The 15,914-nt window shown below is 46.1% G+C and overlaps 1 protein-coding gene across 4 annotated transcripts in view; it reads right to left on the bottom strand.

Moving 5' to 3' along the window:
* The window catches only part of SORL1 (sortilin related receptor 1), a 166,799-nt gene that overhangs the window by 104,056 nt on the left and 46,829 nt on the right, over window positions 1-15,914 (bottom strand). For 3 of the 4 annotated variants that reach the window (XM_047753214.1, XM_047753215.1, XM_047753217.1), the window contains exons 7-11: window positions 13,843-13,947; window positions 12,656-12,825; window positions 6,729-6,921; window positions 3,678-3,795; window positions 2,851-2,924 (exon numbers count right to left, since the gene is read on the bottom strand). In XM_047753214.1, coding sequence (XP_047609170.1) covers window positions 2,851-2,924; window positions 3,678-3,795; window positions 6,729-6,921; window positions 12,656-12,825; window positions 13,843-13,947 — 660 coding nt within the window. The remainder of the gene's footprint in view (window positions 1-2,850; window positions 2,925-3,677; window positions 3,796-6,728; window positions 6,922-12,655; window positions 12,826-13,842; window positions 13,948-15,914) is intronic. The other variant, XM_047753216.1, reaches the window with a different exon arrangement.

The following is a 15,914-nucleotide window of genomic DNA, read 5'->3' as shown; positions in this document are numbered from 1 at the left end:
AAAAAAAAAAAGTAAAAGATCTGAACAGACACTTCACAAAAAATTTTTTTAAATGACCAATGAGCACACGAAAAGAAGCTCAACATCACTGTCATTGAAGAAATGCCAATTAAAACCACAAATCACATGCAGTTATTAAAACGCCTAAAATTTAAAAGCCTGGCCACAATCAAGTGTTGAAATGCACCCAAAGCAATCAGAACTCTCACAACATGCTGGTGGAAATGTCAAGCAATACATCCACTTTGGAAAACAATTTGCTATTTTATTTTATTTTATTTGCTTTTAATGTTCACACCTGCAGCACATGGAAGTTCCCAGGCTAGGGGTCGAATCAGAGCTACAGCTGCCGGCCTACACAACAGCCACAGCGACTCGGGATCCGAGCCATGTCTTTAACTTACACCACAGCTCATGGCAACGCCGGATCCCCGATCCACCGAGCAAGTCCAGGGATCGAATCCATGTCCTCATGGACATTAGTTGGGTTTGTTTCTGCTGCGCCACGATGGGAACTCCAACAATTTGCTATTTAAAACAATCCAGTAATTCTTTTAAAAGCTGGACACATACCCACCAAGTGGCCCTGCCATTCCTTTCTGCAGTATCTACCCCAGAGAAATAAAAATGTCCACCTAAAATCTGTCATTAAATACTTGTAACAACTGTATCTGTAATCAGCAAAACCCAAATGTCCATCAACAGATGAATGGATAAAGAAATCATGGACTATCCCCACCATGGGATGCTAATCAACCATAAAAAAGGAAAGAGGTGCTGATAAATGAAACATAAATGAATCTCAAAATCATCACAAGGAGTGCCAGAGGTCAGGCTGAAAGCCTGCAGACTCTATGAGTCTGTTCGCACAGCATTCTAGAAAATGCTAACGAATAATTTGGAGGGATGAAGGTAGAGAGAGGGATGAATTGCAAAGGGGCGCAGGGATATTTTCGTGGGCGATGGCACTGTTTGCTGCCTTAATTGTGGTGTGAGTGAAGCTGTAGTGACAGTGATCAACTCTGATCAAATTACATATGTGAAGTATGTGCAGTTCACTATACTTCCATACGCCTCATAAAGTTGTTTTTTATAAGAAAAAAAAATAGAATGTGAAGGATTGGAGAATTTGCACAACTAATCAGTAGTAGAAGAGGAACAAGAATTACAGTCATCAGGTGTCAAGGCAGCATCTGTCAACAGCGCCCCACTTCCTCTTCCCCGGCCTCCATCTGCCCCCTCACACGCCCTCTCTCAGATATGACTGTCCCTCTAAAGAGAAGGCTGCCCCTGGGGAGTCAGAGGCCTGCTCACACAGACCATCTCCAGCTTTTCATCCCCTCATTAGTTCCCGGCTAGTTCCAAAAATAAGGTCCCTTGTGCAACGGCTGCTTGTTGGCAGGCGTGTGGCATGCCTGGCGGGAGGCACTGACAGCTGCCCCGGCACCAGCCAGACACCACTTCACTGGGGCAGGAACAAGACCCTGCTTTCTCCCCAGAAGGAAATCACTTGCAGATGTTCGAATCCCAGATTACACCAACATCAGAAGGTACAAACAAACCACAAGCCTATCCGCAGAGAACACACAATTTCCAAAGGAATGTCAGGCTTCAGGGCAGAGGAAAGCCACCGCTTCATCCTTCCTCTGGGACCAGGACAAGGATGTCCCGAAAATTCCAAACTTCTCTCGCTTTTTGACTACTCTGGCTTTAACGATCTCCTTCATCTGAATAGATGAATGTGTTCTCTGTAGTCCTTAACTTACACACACACACACACACATATCTGGGTCCTAGATCTCTCAGCAGCAGGATGATGAGGCCCACCTTCAGTGAGAAAGGGTATGGGATAGGTCTCTGTAAACTGCAAAGACCCAAACGAATTATTACTATTATTGGTATTAACATTGTTTCACATCTTACGTATTTCACTCTGAAAGTGCACGCATTGCTTTGCCAGGAAGAGACCCCTGAGGATGGGAGCTCTCCGAGGGCTTTTCTGAGAACCCCCCCCCCACCCCACCCCCCAGGACTCCTGACATCACACTTGGCCTGCAAAAGATCTGACATGCAGCCTGGTGGGTCCCTGCACACACATCAGTGGGTCACTGAAAGCAGAGACCCCCTACAGACTGACACCAGATGCCTGTAAGTCACGGGAGGCTGGAGAAAAACTTTTTTATTTTTTTAAGTTTGGGAATTCTCTCACATCCAAGGTTGAGTTAGCATTTTGGGACTAGAGAACTGGCCCTCCCTTCAGAATTGGTGTCACCAGTTCCTAAGGATCCAAATGAGTTCCACAACCTTAAGGCAAAACAGCCTTCTTCCATAGCACAGAATCTTCCGCAGCACAGACTGAGAAGACGACCCTGGCAGAGATGAGTATGGCCCTGTGAGGAGGTGCTCAACGTCGACTTCACTAATACGCAAAATTCAGTAGCCAGGTTCAGACCTGATACCGCTCCAGCTGCATCCCAATTTGCTGATGGGTTCAGCAAACACTTCCTGAGCACTGTGCCAGATGCTGCTAGGTCTCAGGAGTAAAGAAGTGACAAAACAGATATTGCCCTATCCTCACGGAACTTACAATCTTGGAATATTTATACAAATTCATAGTTGTTTTCAAAAGTGTGGTTTTGATTCAAAGTAACATTTTTGGCCAAATCATGAGCCCCCATGATAGGGCGTGAATAGACAGGTCCGTGAAGCTGACTGTTGCGGGTGGCCCTGGAGACCTCTCTACTTTCCAATCATACTTGGTGTCTTGACCTCCACCACTGACCATGTGTGTCCCTGTGATGTCAAAGCACAGACCATGTTCTCAGGAACAGGGGTGGGCAGGGGACTGACCTCTCGCCACCGGGCTCCGGCACTGCTGGAGACGTACACATTCGTCTTGCTCGCCAAGTTCTTTCCCACCGACCCTACAATGCAAGGAGCATCATTACTTTTAATTTCAAGACTCTGTCAGATAACTGTGGTAAAGATACAGAATGGAATACTACTCAGCCATAAAAAAGAAAGCAAGCCATTTGCAGCAACATAGACAGAACTAAAGGTTCTCATACTAAATAAAGCAAGTCAGAAAGAAAAAGACAAATACCATATGACTCACTCACATGTGGAATCTAAAATATGGCACAAATGAATGTATCTTTAAAACAGAAACAGGCTCACAGACAGGGAGAATAGGCTTGTGGTTGCCAAGGGGGACGTGGAGAGAGTGGGGTGGACAGGAAGTTTGGGCTTGGTAGATGCAAGCTATTACATTTAGAATGGATAAGCAATGAGGTCCTGCTGTACAGCACAGGGAACTATACCCAATCACTTGGGATAGAACATGATGGAAGATAATATGAGAAAAACGAACGTACGTGTGTGTGTGTGTACATGACTGGGTCACTTTGCTATATATGCAGCAGAAATTGACAGAACACTGTAGATCAACTATACTTTAATAAAAAACATTAAAAAATAATAATAGAAGTATATGTCAGATACCCACCTTGCCCAACTAGGAATTCTAAGTCATTTAGCAACTAAGACATCTCAAAGCCTAGACGGTCATTACAGCCACAGGCTGCAGAGGTTACTACGCATTTGAATGTATCTTTGCAAATGCAAAGATACATGCAAATGACAGAACCCAGCAGAGAGCAAAGACAAAGCCAACTTACCAGTGGCAATGATGAGACCAGGCGCCGACTCTTTGGATAGGATAGGCGTCCTCCGGAGCTGGAGGCTGAGCAGCTGGCTGAGCCGCTGGGCCAGGTGCAGGGAACAGCCCTTGGAGAGCTGCGGACACAAGTTCCAGGCACTGTCAGTAGGTGCTGCCATGCCAGGTCAGGGGATGGAGTACGGATCCAAAGGAAACCAGAGCCAGGGCCCCGCTGTCCCCACAGCCCCCAGGTGCACATGAGCACCTGAACCAGGGAAATGCCTCTCGTTGGAAAGGAAAAGCCTAAGGAAAAAAATCCTTCTGAGACTCTCAGAATAGCAATCAGAGATCAGTGCCAAGCCACGTAGACTGGAAAGCTCTCTCTCTGTCCACGTTACCTAGAGGTTCTCTCATGCCCTCAGAACTCGAGAGAAATGAAATGATCTCATGGTATTTACTTTCTAAGTCAGTAGAGATGTACTTCAAATGTGATTTAAGTGACTCTGTCAGAAGAAAAACTAAGAATCAGAAGTTAGAAAGTCCATCATCTTTTTGACGACTTTTTGTAGACTTTTTGTCTACAAATACTACTATAGAGCAGAAACTGAAACAATATTGTAAATGAGCTATACTCTAATAAAAAAAATGTTTTTAAGTCTACAAATAATGAAGGCCGGCAAGGGTGTGAAGAAAAAGGAACCCCTGTACCCTGGTGGTGGGAATGCAGATTGATACAGCCACCACAGAGAGTAGTATGAAGGTTCCTCAAAAAATTAAAAACGGAGTTGTCATATGATCTTGCAATCCCACTCTTCAGCATATATCAGGAGAAAACCACAATTTGAAAAGATACATGCATCCCCTTTGTTCACAGCAGCACTATTTATAATAGCCAAGACATGGAGGCAACCTAAGTATCCATCGACAGATGAATAGATAAAGAAGATATGGTATATATACATAATGGAAAATTACTCAGCTATAAAAAAGAATCAAATGATGTCATTTAGCAGCAACATGGATAGACCTAGAGATTATCATACTACATGAAGTATGCCAAAGACAAATATGATACTGTGGAATCAAATACATACATTTGTGTGTGTGTGTACATATATATAATGTGTATGTGTATGCACAAATGAACTTATTTACAAGACAGAAATAGACGCACAGACAAAAAAAAAACAAACTAATGGTTACCTAAAGGAAAAACATGGGGGAGGGATAAATTGGGAGTTTGGGACCAACAAATACACACTACTACATATAAAATAGATGACCCACAAGAACTAGGGAACTCTACCCAATATTTCGTAATCACCTGTAAGGGAATAACCTATAATCTGAAAAAGAATATATATATGTATGTGTGTGTATGTGTGTAAATATGTATATACCTATGTGTGTAGATCTACATGTAGAGACATATATCTATACATATATATAACTGAATCACTGTGCTATACACGTGAAACTAACATGTTATAAATCAATGATACTTCAATAAAAAAGAAAAGTCAGAAAGTCTAATTGATAAGCTTTCAGATATATAATATATGAGATATAAACACCAAAAGACCCATGTTAAAGTTTAAGTAGTCTGCACTTGCACAAAAATCTACAGGTGTCCTCTGTAAGACTTCAAGTTACTCAAACTGGGCTCCATCAATTTTGTTCAGATTTTAAGTTCTGCAAACAAAACCTTCAAAAATCCAACAGAGTTCCTGTTGTGGCTCAGTGGGTCAAAGACCCTATGTCTCTCTGAGGATGCAGGTTTGATCCCTGGCCTTACTCGGTGAGTTGAGTATCCAGTGTTGCCATGAGCTGGGGCATAGGTGGCAAATGCGGCTTGGATCCAGCGCTGCTGTGGCTGTGGTACAGCCTGGCAGGTGCAGCTCCAATTTGACCTCTAGCCCAGGAACTTCCATATGTGCAGCCCTAATAAGAAAAAAAAAAAAAAAATCCAAGAGACCAGGTAATTGTCTAGCTAAAACGTTTCTCCAAAAATGAGTGGTACAGTTGTTTCTTTTTTTTCCCCCCCCCGAGTTCCTTCTGCCCACAAACTTTAAACACCTAGATCCTCTAAAGAAAGGAAAATAGAGTTGTGGGTTGTCACATCAAGCTGGGATCATGATCACAGGCTGCTTAGGCAGATGGGAACACTTAACGGGACCAAATAACATACTTTGGTAGCAGGAGCTTTTCAGATGAAGCCACAGGTAAGGAGAACTGCAGAATAATAAATCATATTCAGGGTAGAATTTTAAAAGATGTTCCCCAGAAATAATAATTTGTGGCTCGGATTCCCAAAGTGTCCTGGTTCAAAGCACAACTGGTATCTCAGTAATATTTTTCTTTGGCTGCACCCAGGGCATACATAAGTTTCTGGGCCAGGGATGAACCTGTGCCACAGCAGTGACCCAAGCCACTGCAGTGAAAATGCCAGATCCTTAACTCAGTGAGCCACAAGGGAACTCCTCAGTAATATTTTTAATAGCAGCCTCAGGCCAGATGAAATACCAACCTTAGTTTTTTTTTTTAGAGTTAAGTCGAAACAACTTAATAAGTATACATCCTAATAACTTAATAGCAGTTCGAAATAACAGTGTGTACGTATGCTTCTATGTGTGCATAAAAATTTTTTAAACACATAAATTTTTCATTTCATTCTTAAATAACCACAATTGCTTATTAATAGGATATGGACACCTGTTGAGCCCTGCACGGATTCTCAAACTTTGGAATCTGATAAGACACTTCCCCCATCATTTCCTGTCCCACCCTGATTTTCTCACTTGCTTTGAATCACATCAACTGCCAAAACAGATACTTCATCAAAAGACACAGAGCATGAGCTAGCGTCGAAACATTGAACTAACTCAAGACAGTAGTAATTCACATAGAGACCAGGAAATGTCAGGGATCACAGTATTAAATATCCCATGGCACCCCCATGAGTTCACTAGGGCACCCCAAGCTATCTTGGAGCAGTGTTTGCGAACCAGAAGGGGAGAACTATAGCTAAACATGTGTATGAAGAATGCAAGTAAGAGTAAAGCATCTATACCTCACAATTGATCTTCTCTCCATATTCCGTGAAGGCGGGAGCCTGAAGGAATTCCCACGTGCCTCCTTTGTCAAAGGTGATGACTGATCTCATATTCTCCTCATTCATGGAACCATTAATCAGAGTAGCAATGTAGACTCCCTGTAACCCCTCCACACGGTGGAAGTCCGCAAATGGTTCATTGGCAAAATACCTGCAGTAAGAGAAAAAACAACAGCTGGGAGCCTAAATTCATGGCTTGCTTGGTATGTTTCTATTTTACATAACATAAAATTGAACCGTTTTAAAGTAGACAGTTCAGTGCATTAAGTACCTTCCCAAGGTTTCCCAACCATTGTCACTATGTAGTTCCAGAGCATTTGCGTCACCTCAAAGGGACACCCCGTACCCGCTGACAGCCCCAGCCCACTTTCCCTTCCTAGCCCAGACACTGCCAACCACTCATCAGTTTCCTGTCTCTATGGAGGTTGCCTCTCCTGGATATTTCATATAAATGGAATCATATAATATGTGGCTTTTTGTACTTATATCTGGTTATTTTCTCTCAGCCTAATTTCAGGGTCTATCCATACTGTACCACACATATTTCTTTTTTAAAAAAGGGCTGCACCTGCAATACATGGAGGTTCCCAGGCTAAGGGTTCAATCAGAATTGCAGCTTCAACCTACTCCACAGCTATGGCAACACCAGATCCTTAGCCCACTAAGCAAGGCCAGGGATCAAACCCACATCCTCATGAATACTATGTCAGGTTCTTAACCGGCTGAGCCACAAATGGGAACTCCTTCATTCCTTTTTAATGGATGAATAATCTGCCCTTCATTTATTTATTTATTGCTTTTTAGGGCCACACCTGAGGCATAGGAAGTTCCCAGGATAGGGGTCGAACTACAGCTGCAGCTGCCAGCTTATGCCACAACCACAGCAATGCAGGGATCTGAGCCAAGTCTGCAACCTACACGACAGTTCACAGCAATGCCAGATCCTTAACCCACTGGGCAAGGCCAGAGATCAAACCCGGGTCCTCGTGGATACTAGTTGGGTTCATTACCACTGAGCCAAGACAACAACTCCTGCCCTTTTTAAAAAAAAAAAAAAAAAGTCATTTTTTTAACTTTGAGGGACAAGATGCTCATTGGATCAATTATTCTTCATGTGGGGTTCAGAATGATAACTACAAGCCAGAAAAGCTGATGTCAGAGCCTCATGTATTTCTCCACCAAATCCTCCCTCCAATGAACCTGGACAAACAGGAAACAAACCAAACCTGCCAGATACTAAGAACAGTGCCGGGCCTTGCGATGTAACCCAATCGGTAGGACTACAGCTAAGGGGTTACACTGCCCAGATATGTACATCTTACCAGCTAACATACTGATCAGAGAGAAGCCCACAGGGTTTCTGTCAGGGAGCAGAGTAGAACCTCTTCTCCAAGACACAGCAGATGTATCAAAGATGTTCTGGAAACCTTGAGGTCATGCTTATTAACAGGCAGGGAGAGAGCAAGACCCTCCCTGGCCTTAACAGCGGTACCCAGATAACTGCAATTTCCCTGGAAAGCAATTTTACGCCAAGATGCGACACGCATTACAAATACAGCAGATCTCTGAGAAAGGGCACCCCCAGTTCCCACTTGGCCTTTAAAACTGAAAGTGGGTTCTTTAGAGGGTTCTGAGGCACGGGGCTTTGCAAAGAAGCACAAAACTGCTCTTTTCCGTTATCTGTCATACACATCTGGATGACTGTTGGGCCACCAGAGACAGAAGGACGTGCACATTAGTGGCAGGCCCACCCCAGCCAGAGAAGCAGAGCAAGATCCTCAAGAAAACACCTGCCAGGAGACCAAACACGGTTTCCTCAGGGGCTGTTCTGGTGACTTTTCAATTGCTTCCTTAGGAATTGGGCCGAGGTCTGTTACCCTCCTGCCCTCCGTCCAGCTCAGCGGGCCTGCATCATAGTGAGGTCAGCCGTCCTCAGGTGTCCTGGCTTCTTCCAAAATCTCTGCATGATCTGAGTTCCTCTCATTTTGAGGAGCCCTATTTCTTTCCCAGGTCTTTTCTCCTGGAGTTTTATCTTCTAGATCCAAGCAGAAGCCTGTGCTTGGTAGCCCCCACAAGCTCCTCCAACTCCAGGCCCCCGTCCATCCTGTCACCTGCCTCCAACACTTCACATCCTGTAGAGATGTGACTCCCCCAGGCCACTTCCCGTTTTCTTCTGTCTTCTCCCACTGGTTCTCGCCACCTGCTTCTCCCCTTGAGAGACAGCTCGCTGGGCCCCCCAGCCCCTCTCAGCGCAGAATCCAGCAGGTCAGGGTGCCCCGCAGGCCTGTTGCCTCTCCTGTCACATCTGTCTCTCCAGCTAGATGCCGCCTCCATGACAGCCCTACTTGGCACCTCTCACCAAGGCCAGGGTCAGCCGGTAAGAGTTCCTTCCCCAGGACTCTAAGTAATGAGATCCAGGTCTTTGGCACCACACTTCCCTACTGAGCTCAAAGAATAGCTCATTTTGTTCGGTTCGGTTTTAAGTTAAGCCAGCCTGCCCACGTAATCTGCTCATGTGCCCTTCTCCCATTTCCTGGCGCGGAGATGGAGACGCAGATGACAAAGGTCAGTCTGGTGAGCACATCTGAACATCTCCGGCCCTGAGATAAAATCTGAAGAAAAAAAGTAAGAAGGCTGAGGAGAACGTCAGCCTGTGAGTCCTGACGTACATCCATCTTCAATTTCCTAACTGGACCGCATACTCGGGCAGGGCGGGAGGGACATCTACAGCCACGTGAAGGGCCATCACCGCAAGGGCGGTGGCCCTAGGGCCGTGTCTCTGAGGTTCCCACCTCCTGGGGAGCCGCTCTCTGCAGCCTCGAGCTCGCACTCTGCCCTGTCACCATCTCCATCCTGAACAGCTGACAAATGCAGAAGTCAAGGAAACCTTGGCCAAGCTGTGACTTATCAGCCCCACAGTCAGAGGCTCTCAAAGGTGACAAACAACGAGCTGGCAAAAGGCCGACTGTGATTCGTGATTTTAATTATAAAGGAGGAGCAGAGTACCCTTGCAAAGGAATGAGGTATTTACAGGTATTACACGTGGACGAACCTTGAACACATTACACACATGATAAGGAGCCAGGCACAAACGTCAGGTGTCACAGTATGACTCCATTTGTACAAACGAGCCAGAGGAGTTCCCACCGTGGCTCAGTAAGAACCCGACATGAGGGTTCCATGAGGATGTGGGTTTGTTCAATCCCTGGCGTCACTCATTGCTGCAGGATGTGGTGTAGGTTGTAGATGCAGCTCAGATCACGTGCAGCTGTGGTGTCGGCCTACAGCTGCAGCTCCAACTCAGCCTCCAGCCTGGGAGCTTCCATGTGCCACAGGTGCAGCCATAAAAAGGAAAAAAGAAAAACAGCCAGAAGAAGCAAATCTGTTGAGACAGAAAGTAGCATGGTGATTGCCAGGAGCTGGAGGAGGAGTGAGTGGTGAGAAACTGCTGAATGAGTAAGGGGTTTTCTTGGGGGGAAATGAAAATGTAAATGTTTGGGAATTAAGACAAAGTGGGTGGTTGCACAACAGGGTTGGAAGAGCTAAATGCCACTGCACTGTTCACTTCAAAAATGGTCAAGTTTACGTTAGGCAGACTTCATCTCAATAACTCATTAAAAAGAAAAAGCAACGGGAATCAGCCCGAAGGGGCTGTGACTGACCAAACCAGAACAACCTGAGGATGAATCATGGCAGGAATGGTTTATAAGACATTATAAGATGCTGAATGATAAATAACCTGTGAGTCTACATCACACTTCAACCCACTAAGTCCAAACTGGAACTCTGATCCCCACCTCTGCCCCCACACACCTCACCCAGCCCTCCCTGACAGTCTGAAACCATCACTGTGCCAGCTGCTCAGTCCAAGCTGCGCTGGGTCCCCGACTCGTGCTCCTCTCATCCCTTCGTCCCATCCATCAGCAAATCGTAAGAATTTGACCATTTCTGTCACCTCCACTGCTACTGCTCTGGGTCGAGCCAACATTGATTTCCACTGGCCTGGATTTCAGCAAATCTTCTCATAGCAAGTCCCCCGGCTTCCAGTGCTGTCCCCGCCAGACACATCAAAGTCTGCTTCTTTCCACCCGACATCTAGGATGGCTTCTTCAAATAAAGTCAGGAGTTCCCATCATGGTTCAGAGGTAACGAACCTGATCAGTGTCCATGAGGATGTGGGTTCAAACCCTGGCCTCACTCAATGGGTTAAGGATCCGGTGTTACCATGAGCTGTAATGTAGGTCACAGATGCGGCTCAAATTTGGCGTTGCTCTGGCTGGGGTATAGGCCAGCAGCTGCAGCTCCAATTTGATCTCTAGCCTGGGAACTCCATATGCCACGGGTGCAACTCCTTAAAAAAAAAAAAAAAAAAAAAAAGGACTAAAAAATAAAGACAAGTCACAAGGGTTCACTTAAAATTATTTATAACACTGTCCATGTATGTGTTACGCACTTTCCTTTACATAATGCAATTCACATTTTTTAAAATGGCTTCCCCAAAACATAACAGGTTAAATCAAATGACGTCCAGGTTCTGGCCAAAGCCCTCCATCAAGATCAGAAGCAAAAAAAAAGTTCTGTCTACACTCTTGAGGGCCCTATACAAGCTGAGCCCTGCTCTCCTGGTTCCTGTATCTTCGATCGCTCCCCTCCATCAGCTGTTTGACCCACCCTGGCCTCCTCACTGCTCCCAAAATAAACCAACAAAATCTTCCCTCGGCGTCCCTGTGCCTGATGGTTCTTGTCTGCAACGTTCCTCCCCAGGTATCCCCACTTCCCTCCCTGATGTAATTCAGGCACCTGCTCAGATGTCACCCTCCTGGAACAGCCTTCCACGATCAGCCAATATAAAGTAATATCCTCGTAACCCCGTCCTCTTATCTCGATTTATTCTTCTGCTCAGCACTCACCATTGTAAGCAGATCACATATTTGTTTATATTCTGTCTTCCCTCCAATTAAAAGCTCCATAAAACAAGGACTTTGTTCTGTGTTCCCGGCTGTACACATTATTTTGCGGCTGTACATGGAACACTCCCAGTGCCAAGCAGCAGCACACGTGCCAAATGAACTGATGACGGAATGAACTGACAGCATGAAGAGGGGCAGTGGGTAGCCAGGACATGCCCTTTGACCTGGTGGTCATAGCCTGCGGGCCAGACCTCACCGCAGACCAGTCAGTCTGCAACCCCTCCCGCCCGGCCCCGCCTCAGACGGCTCTTCCCAAGAGCAGAGAGTCATCTTCATCACAGTCAGACACACAAAAGTCTAGTCTGTCACACGACAAATGAGAGTAAATGGCCTCGTGGCACTGATGGATCACAGTGCCACCCACGGATTCACAGCATCCACCCACCCAAACCCTGGGCTCCTCCACGGCCCAAGAACACCCACCCCTGCAGGACGACTCCGAGCATGGGATGGCTGATAAAGGATCAATGATGCTGGTGTCCTACCACAGACACCACAGAACAATACCTTGCAATTACTGAAAACATAAAATGATGACAATTAACTAGAGTCACGTGGAGGCAGGGCCTTGTGGCCACATACGCCAACTGGCCCAGGCTGATGAAGTTCCATAAGTACTCTTTCCCACTGGCTCTGAGACCACAAAAGCAGGTGACTGAATGAAAGAAGCCCAGAGGAGTGGCTGACACAGTGGCTGTGACCTAAGTGTCACCGAGGGCAGCGGTGCTCAGCCTCTGCGTCCCGTACCATCACATGAGCATCGCGTGGGGAGTTTTTTTTTAAAGGCCTTAAGTACCTGCCACCCCCCAAACCAGAAGTTTCTGGGAAGGTGAGCCGGGTCAAGCTGAACTGATAATGCCCACCTAGAGGTCATGCTGGGCTGAGAAAGCAGGGCCGGCCTCACCGTCTCCTTACCTCACCAGGGTGTCACTGCCCGCCCCTCCCGGGCTGTAATAGAGCACATTCTCCAGGGACAGGGAGAACTTCAGCCCCTCTGCCTCCGAGATGTACAGGTTGGTGCGGTTGTTGCTATGACTGACACACACAAACACTTGGTCCTCGGAGGCATCCGCGATGTAGTATTCCTTCAGGGTCAAAAGTCAAAAAAGACACAAGTCAAAAAAGCACACATGCCTCGTGTGGACGTTACCTCTGCTAAAGCAATGATTCCACAGTGTCCCAGGAGGTGTAGGGGCTTGAAGCCCATGGAAAGCCTCCCCATCTTGAGGAAGAAGTTTGGCTAACTCTTTTTTGGGGAAACCGAAGCTGCCCTGCTGGAGCAGCACCCCCCCCCCAGTAGATGGGACACAACATAACAATGGGTCCCAACTCCATAAACAACGCTTAAACCGCCCTTAGTTAAGAATGTCTCCCCATCATTAGTGCAAAGTACAATATGGACAATGTGCCTGCCTTCCCTGCTCTCTTCTTGCAGGTGACTGATGGAAGGTGGAGCCCAGAGAAAGCAGAGAATCGATAAGTGTGTTTTCCATCACATACTCCTCTGAGCCACGAACCATCTATGGCACCAACTCCAGGCATCAAGGCCTTCACATGCCACCTCCTCCTCCCCGTGGTCCCTCCTCTGATGACCCAGCCCACCCTGACCTTCTCCATCGCTCACTATGTTCTAACACACACCGCATGGTCAAGCCATCAGCTGTGCGTGGTTTCTTCCTTGGCTCTATTCTCAGGCTCTTCAACCCGACTGTTTCTAAAAGGGTCAGACTCCAATCTTATCCCCTTTTGGAACCTCGCCATCCGGGAGCAACACAGCAGGTACTTAATAAATAACTACGGCTGTCATTAATCTCCCATTCCTTCAGCACTGGCACACTGAGCCCATTGATGCTGGCTCCAAGCCTCTCTGCCAATCTCTCTCCACTTAAAGCAAATTAAGGGCTCCCATTCAGCTCCACTTCAAAAAGTGAAGAGGGGAAAAAACAGACCGAGATGCCCAGAGCATAACGGTTCCCTATAGAGACCAATCTACAAACGGACTTCAGGGACCCTCCATCAAATATCCACTCCCCAGCCCTCCCCTGACCTCAGCATGGGGACCATGGCACTCCTTCCCCACCCCCCACGCAGACCCCACTCACATTGATAGGATGTCTTGTGACAAATTGGGCTGCTCGCATGGGCTTCCGGCCAAAGGAGACCCAGAGCTGGACAGAAGACGGCTGCTGACTGCCGAAGAGATGCTGCTGAGGAAGAGGAGGAAAAAAATCAATTGTGTCATGTTATAGCCACTTGAAATCGGCAAGAAGGGAAACAAAGAAGTCAGACCCACCCCGGTTCTACTAAAGACACAAAACAGTGTGAGTACATGTGCACATTTTTTCAGTGTTTGCTGTCACTGGTCAGCTTGGGCTGTCCCACTTTATCCTAGACACCTGGTCTGCAGGAGACATGCTAGCATATGAAGAGGAAGGACAATGGTAAGGTGGGAGCACTTGACCTTGGGAGGGAGGACCGAGGATGCAGAAGCTGAAGCAGAGAGGGAAAGGGAGAGGCTGGTGAAGCAGATAGGGAGGAGCCTCCGGCTCCCAAACTAACCCCCCAGCCCCCCGAGATCCACCACACACCCAGAATGCACAGTATGCATATGTAACATATCCTCCTCCCCCTTCTCCTATTTGCAGAACACAAGGATCCCCTTGAGCTTAATTCGTTCCAAGATCGAAGAAATTTTGATTGATTCTATTTTTCAAACTTTTAATACTTATTGATTAAAGTCTTTTGCTAGAATATGTTTTGTTTGGTAGAAAATGGAATATTTCACATGATACTGACTACATCACACTGCATTCTGGAGATATTAAACCACAGGTGGAAGCTTGAAAATGTGTATAAAAGCACTAGAGCAAGAGCTAGCTGTGCCACCTAAGGAAATTATTAAAATTCTCTAGGTCCCAGTTTATTCATCCATAAAATGAGAAGCTGATTGAATCAGGACTCGGTATATGGGTTTCAATGGTCTAAGAACCCCAAAATAAACACAAATTTTCTATACAGATGCACTCACTCATTCTGCTTGGGAGGGTATATACACTTTACATACACTTTACCGGATTCTCAAAAGGGACACGATTCAGAAAAGGATTAAGAACCACTGTAAAGGCTCTAGATAGCTTTTTCAGGCCCAAAGTCTTGTGACAGGGCCAAGGTCACACACAAACAGGGAGGCCCATCCTCACATGGACATCATCACAAGAATGATGATCAGACTTACCAGCAGGTGTTTGGCTGCACTTATCGTGGCTATGTTGCTACTATTTACTGCAGATTTTAAATTCCTATAGAGCATGGATGGAAGCTACTTATTTCTCTGAACTGCACTATAACAATTAAACACCCTATGCTCACGTCTGTCCAAAAATACTGTGAAGGACAAGGGGATGAACATGAAGTTTATTTTTTATTAAAGTAGCAGTGAGTGTATACACATATATTTATGCATATATTTTTATATATGTATATATTTACACACACACACACACACACACACACATATATATATATATATTTTTTTTTTTTTCCAAGCCACCACAGAGGGAGTTCCCGTGGTGGCGCAGTGGTTAACAAATCCGACTAGGAACCATGAGGTTGCGGGTTCGGTCCCTGGCCTTGCTCGGTGGGTTAAGGATCCTGCGTTGCTGTGGCTGTGGTGTAGGCCAGTGGCAACAGCTCTAATTGGACCCCAAGCCTGGGAACCTCCATATACCACAGGAATGGCCCTAGAAAAGACAAAAAATAAAATAAAAAGCCACCACTGAACACTGGTTAAAAGCAGTTAATTCCTGGAGTTCCTGTCATGGCTCAGCAGAAATGAATCTGACTAGCATCCATGAGGATGATGATTTGATCCCTGGCTCAGTGGGTTAAGAATCCAGCGTTGCTGTGAGCTGTGGTGTAGGCCACAGACACTGCTTGGATCTGGTGTTGTTGTGGCTGTGGCCAATGGCTATAAGCTCTGATTCGACCCCTAGCCTGGCAACCTCTATATGCCACGGGGCAGCCCTAAAAAGGCAAAAAAAAAAAAAAGTAGTTAATTCTTATGCTGTTGTTGTTTTAGGCCGCACTTGCAGCATCCAGAAGTTCCTGGGCCAGGGATTGAACCTGCACCACAGCAGTGACACCACTGGATCCTTAACCCACTGAGCCACCAGGG

Source organism: Phacochoerus africanus, chromosome 11, assembly GCF_016906955.1.
Source record: "Phacochoerus africanus isolate WHEZ1 chromosome 11, ROS_Pafr_v1, whole genome shotgun sequence".
Classification (NCBI taxonomy): domain Eukaryota; kingdom Metazoa; phylum Chordata; class Mammalia; order Artiodactyla; family Suidae; genus Phacochoerus; species Phacochoerus africanus.
Note: the sequence above shows the minus strand (reverse complement) of the source record. Positions and strands in the feature narration are given on the sequence as shown.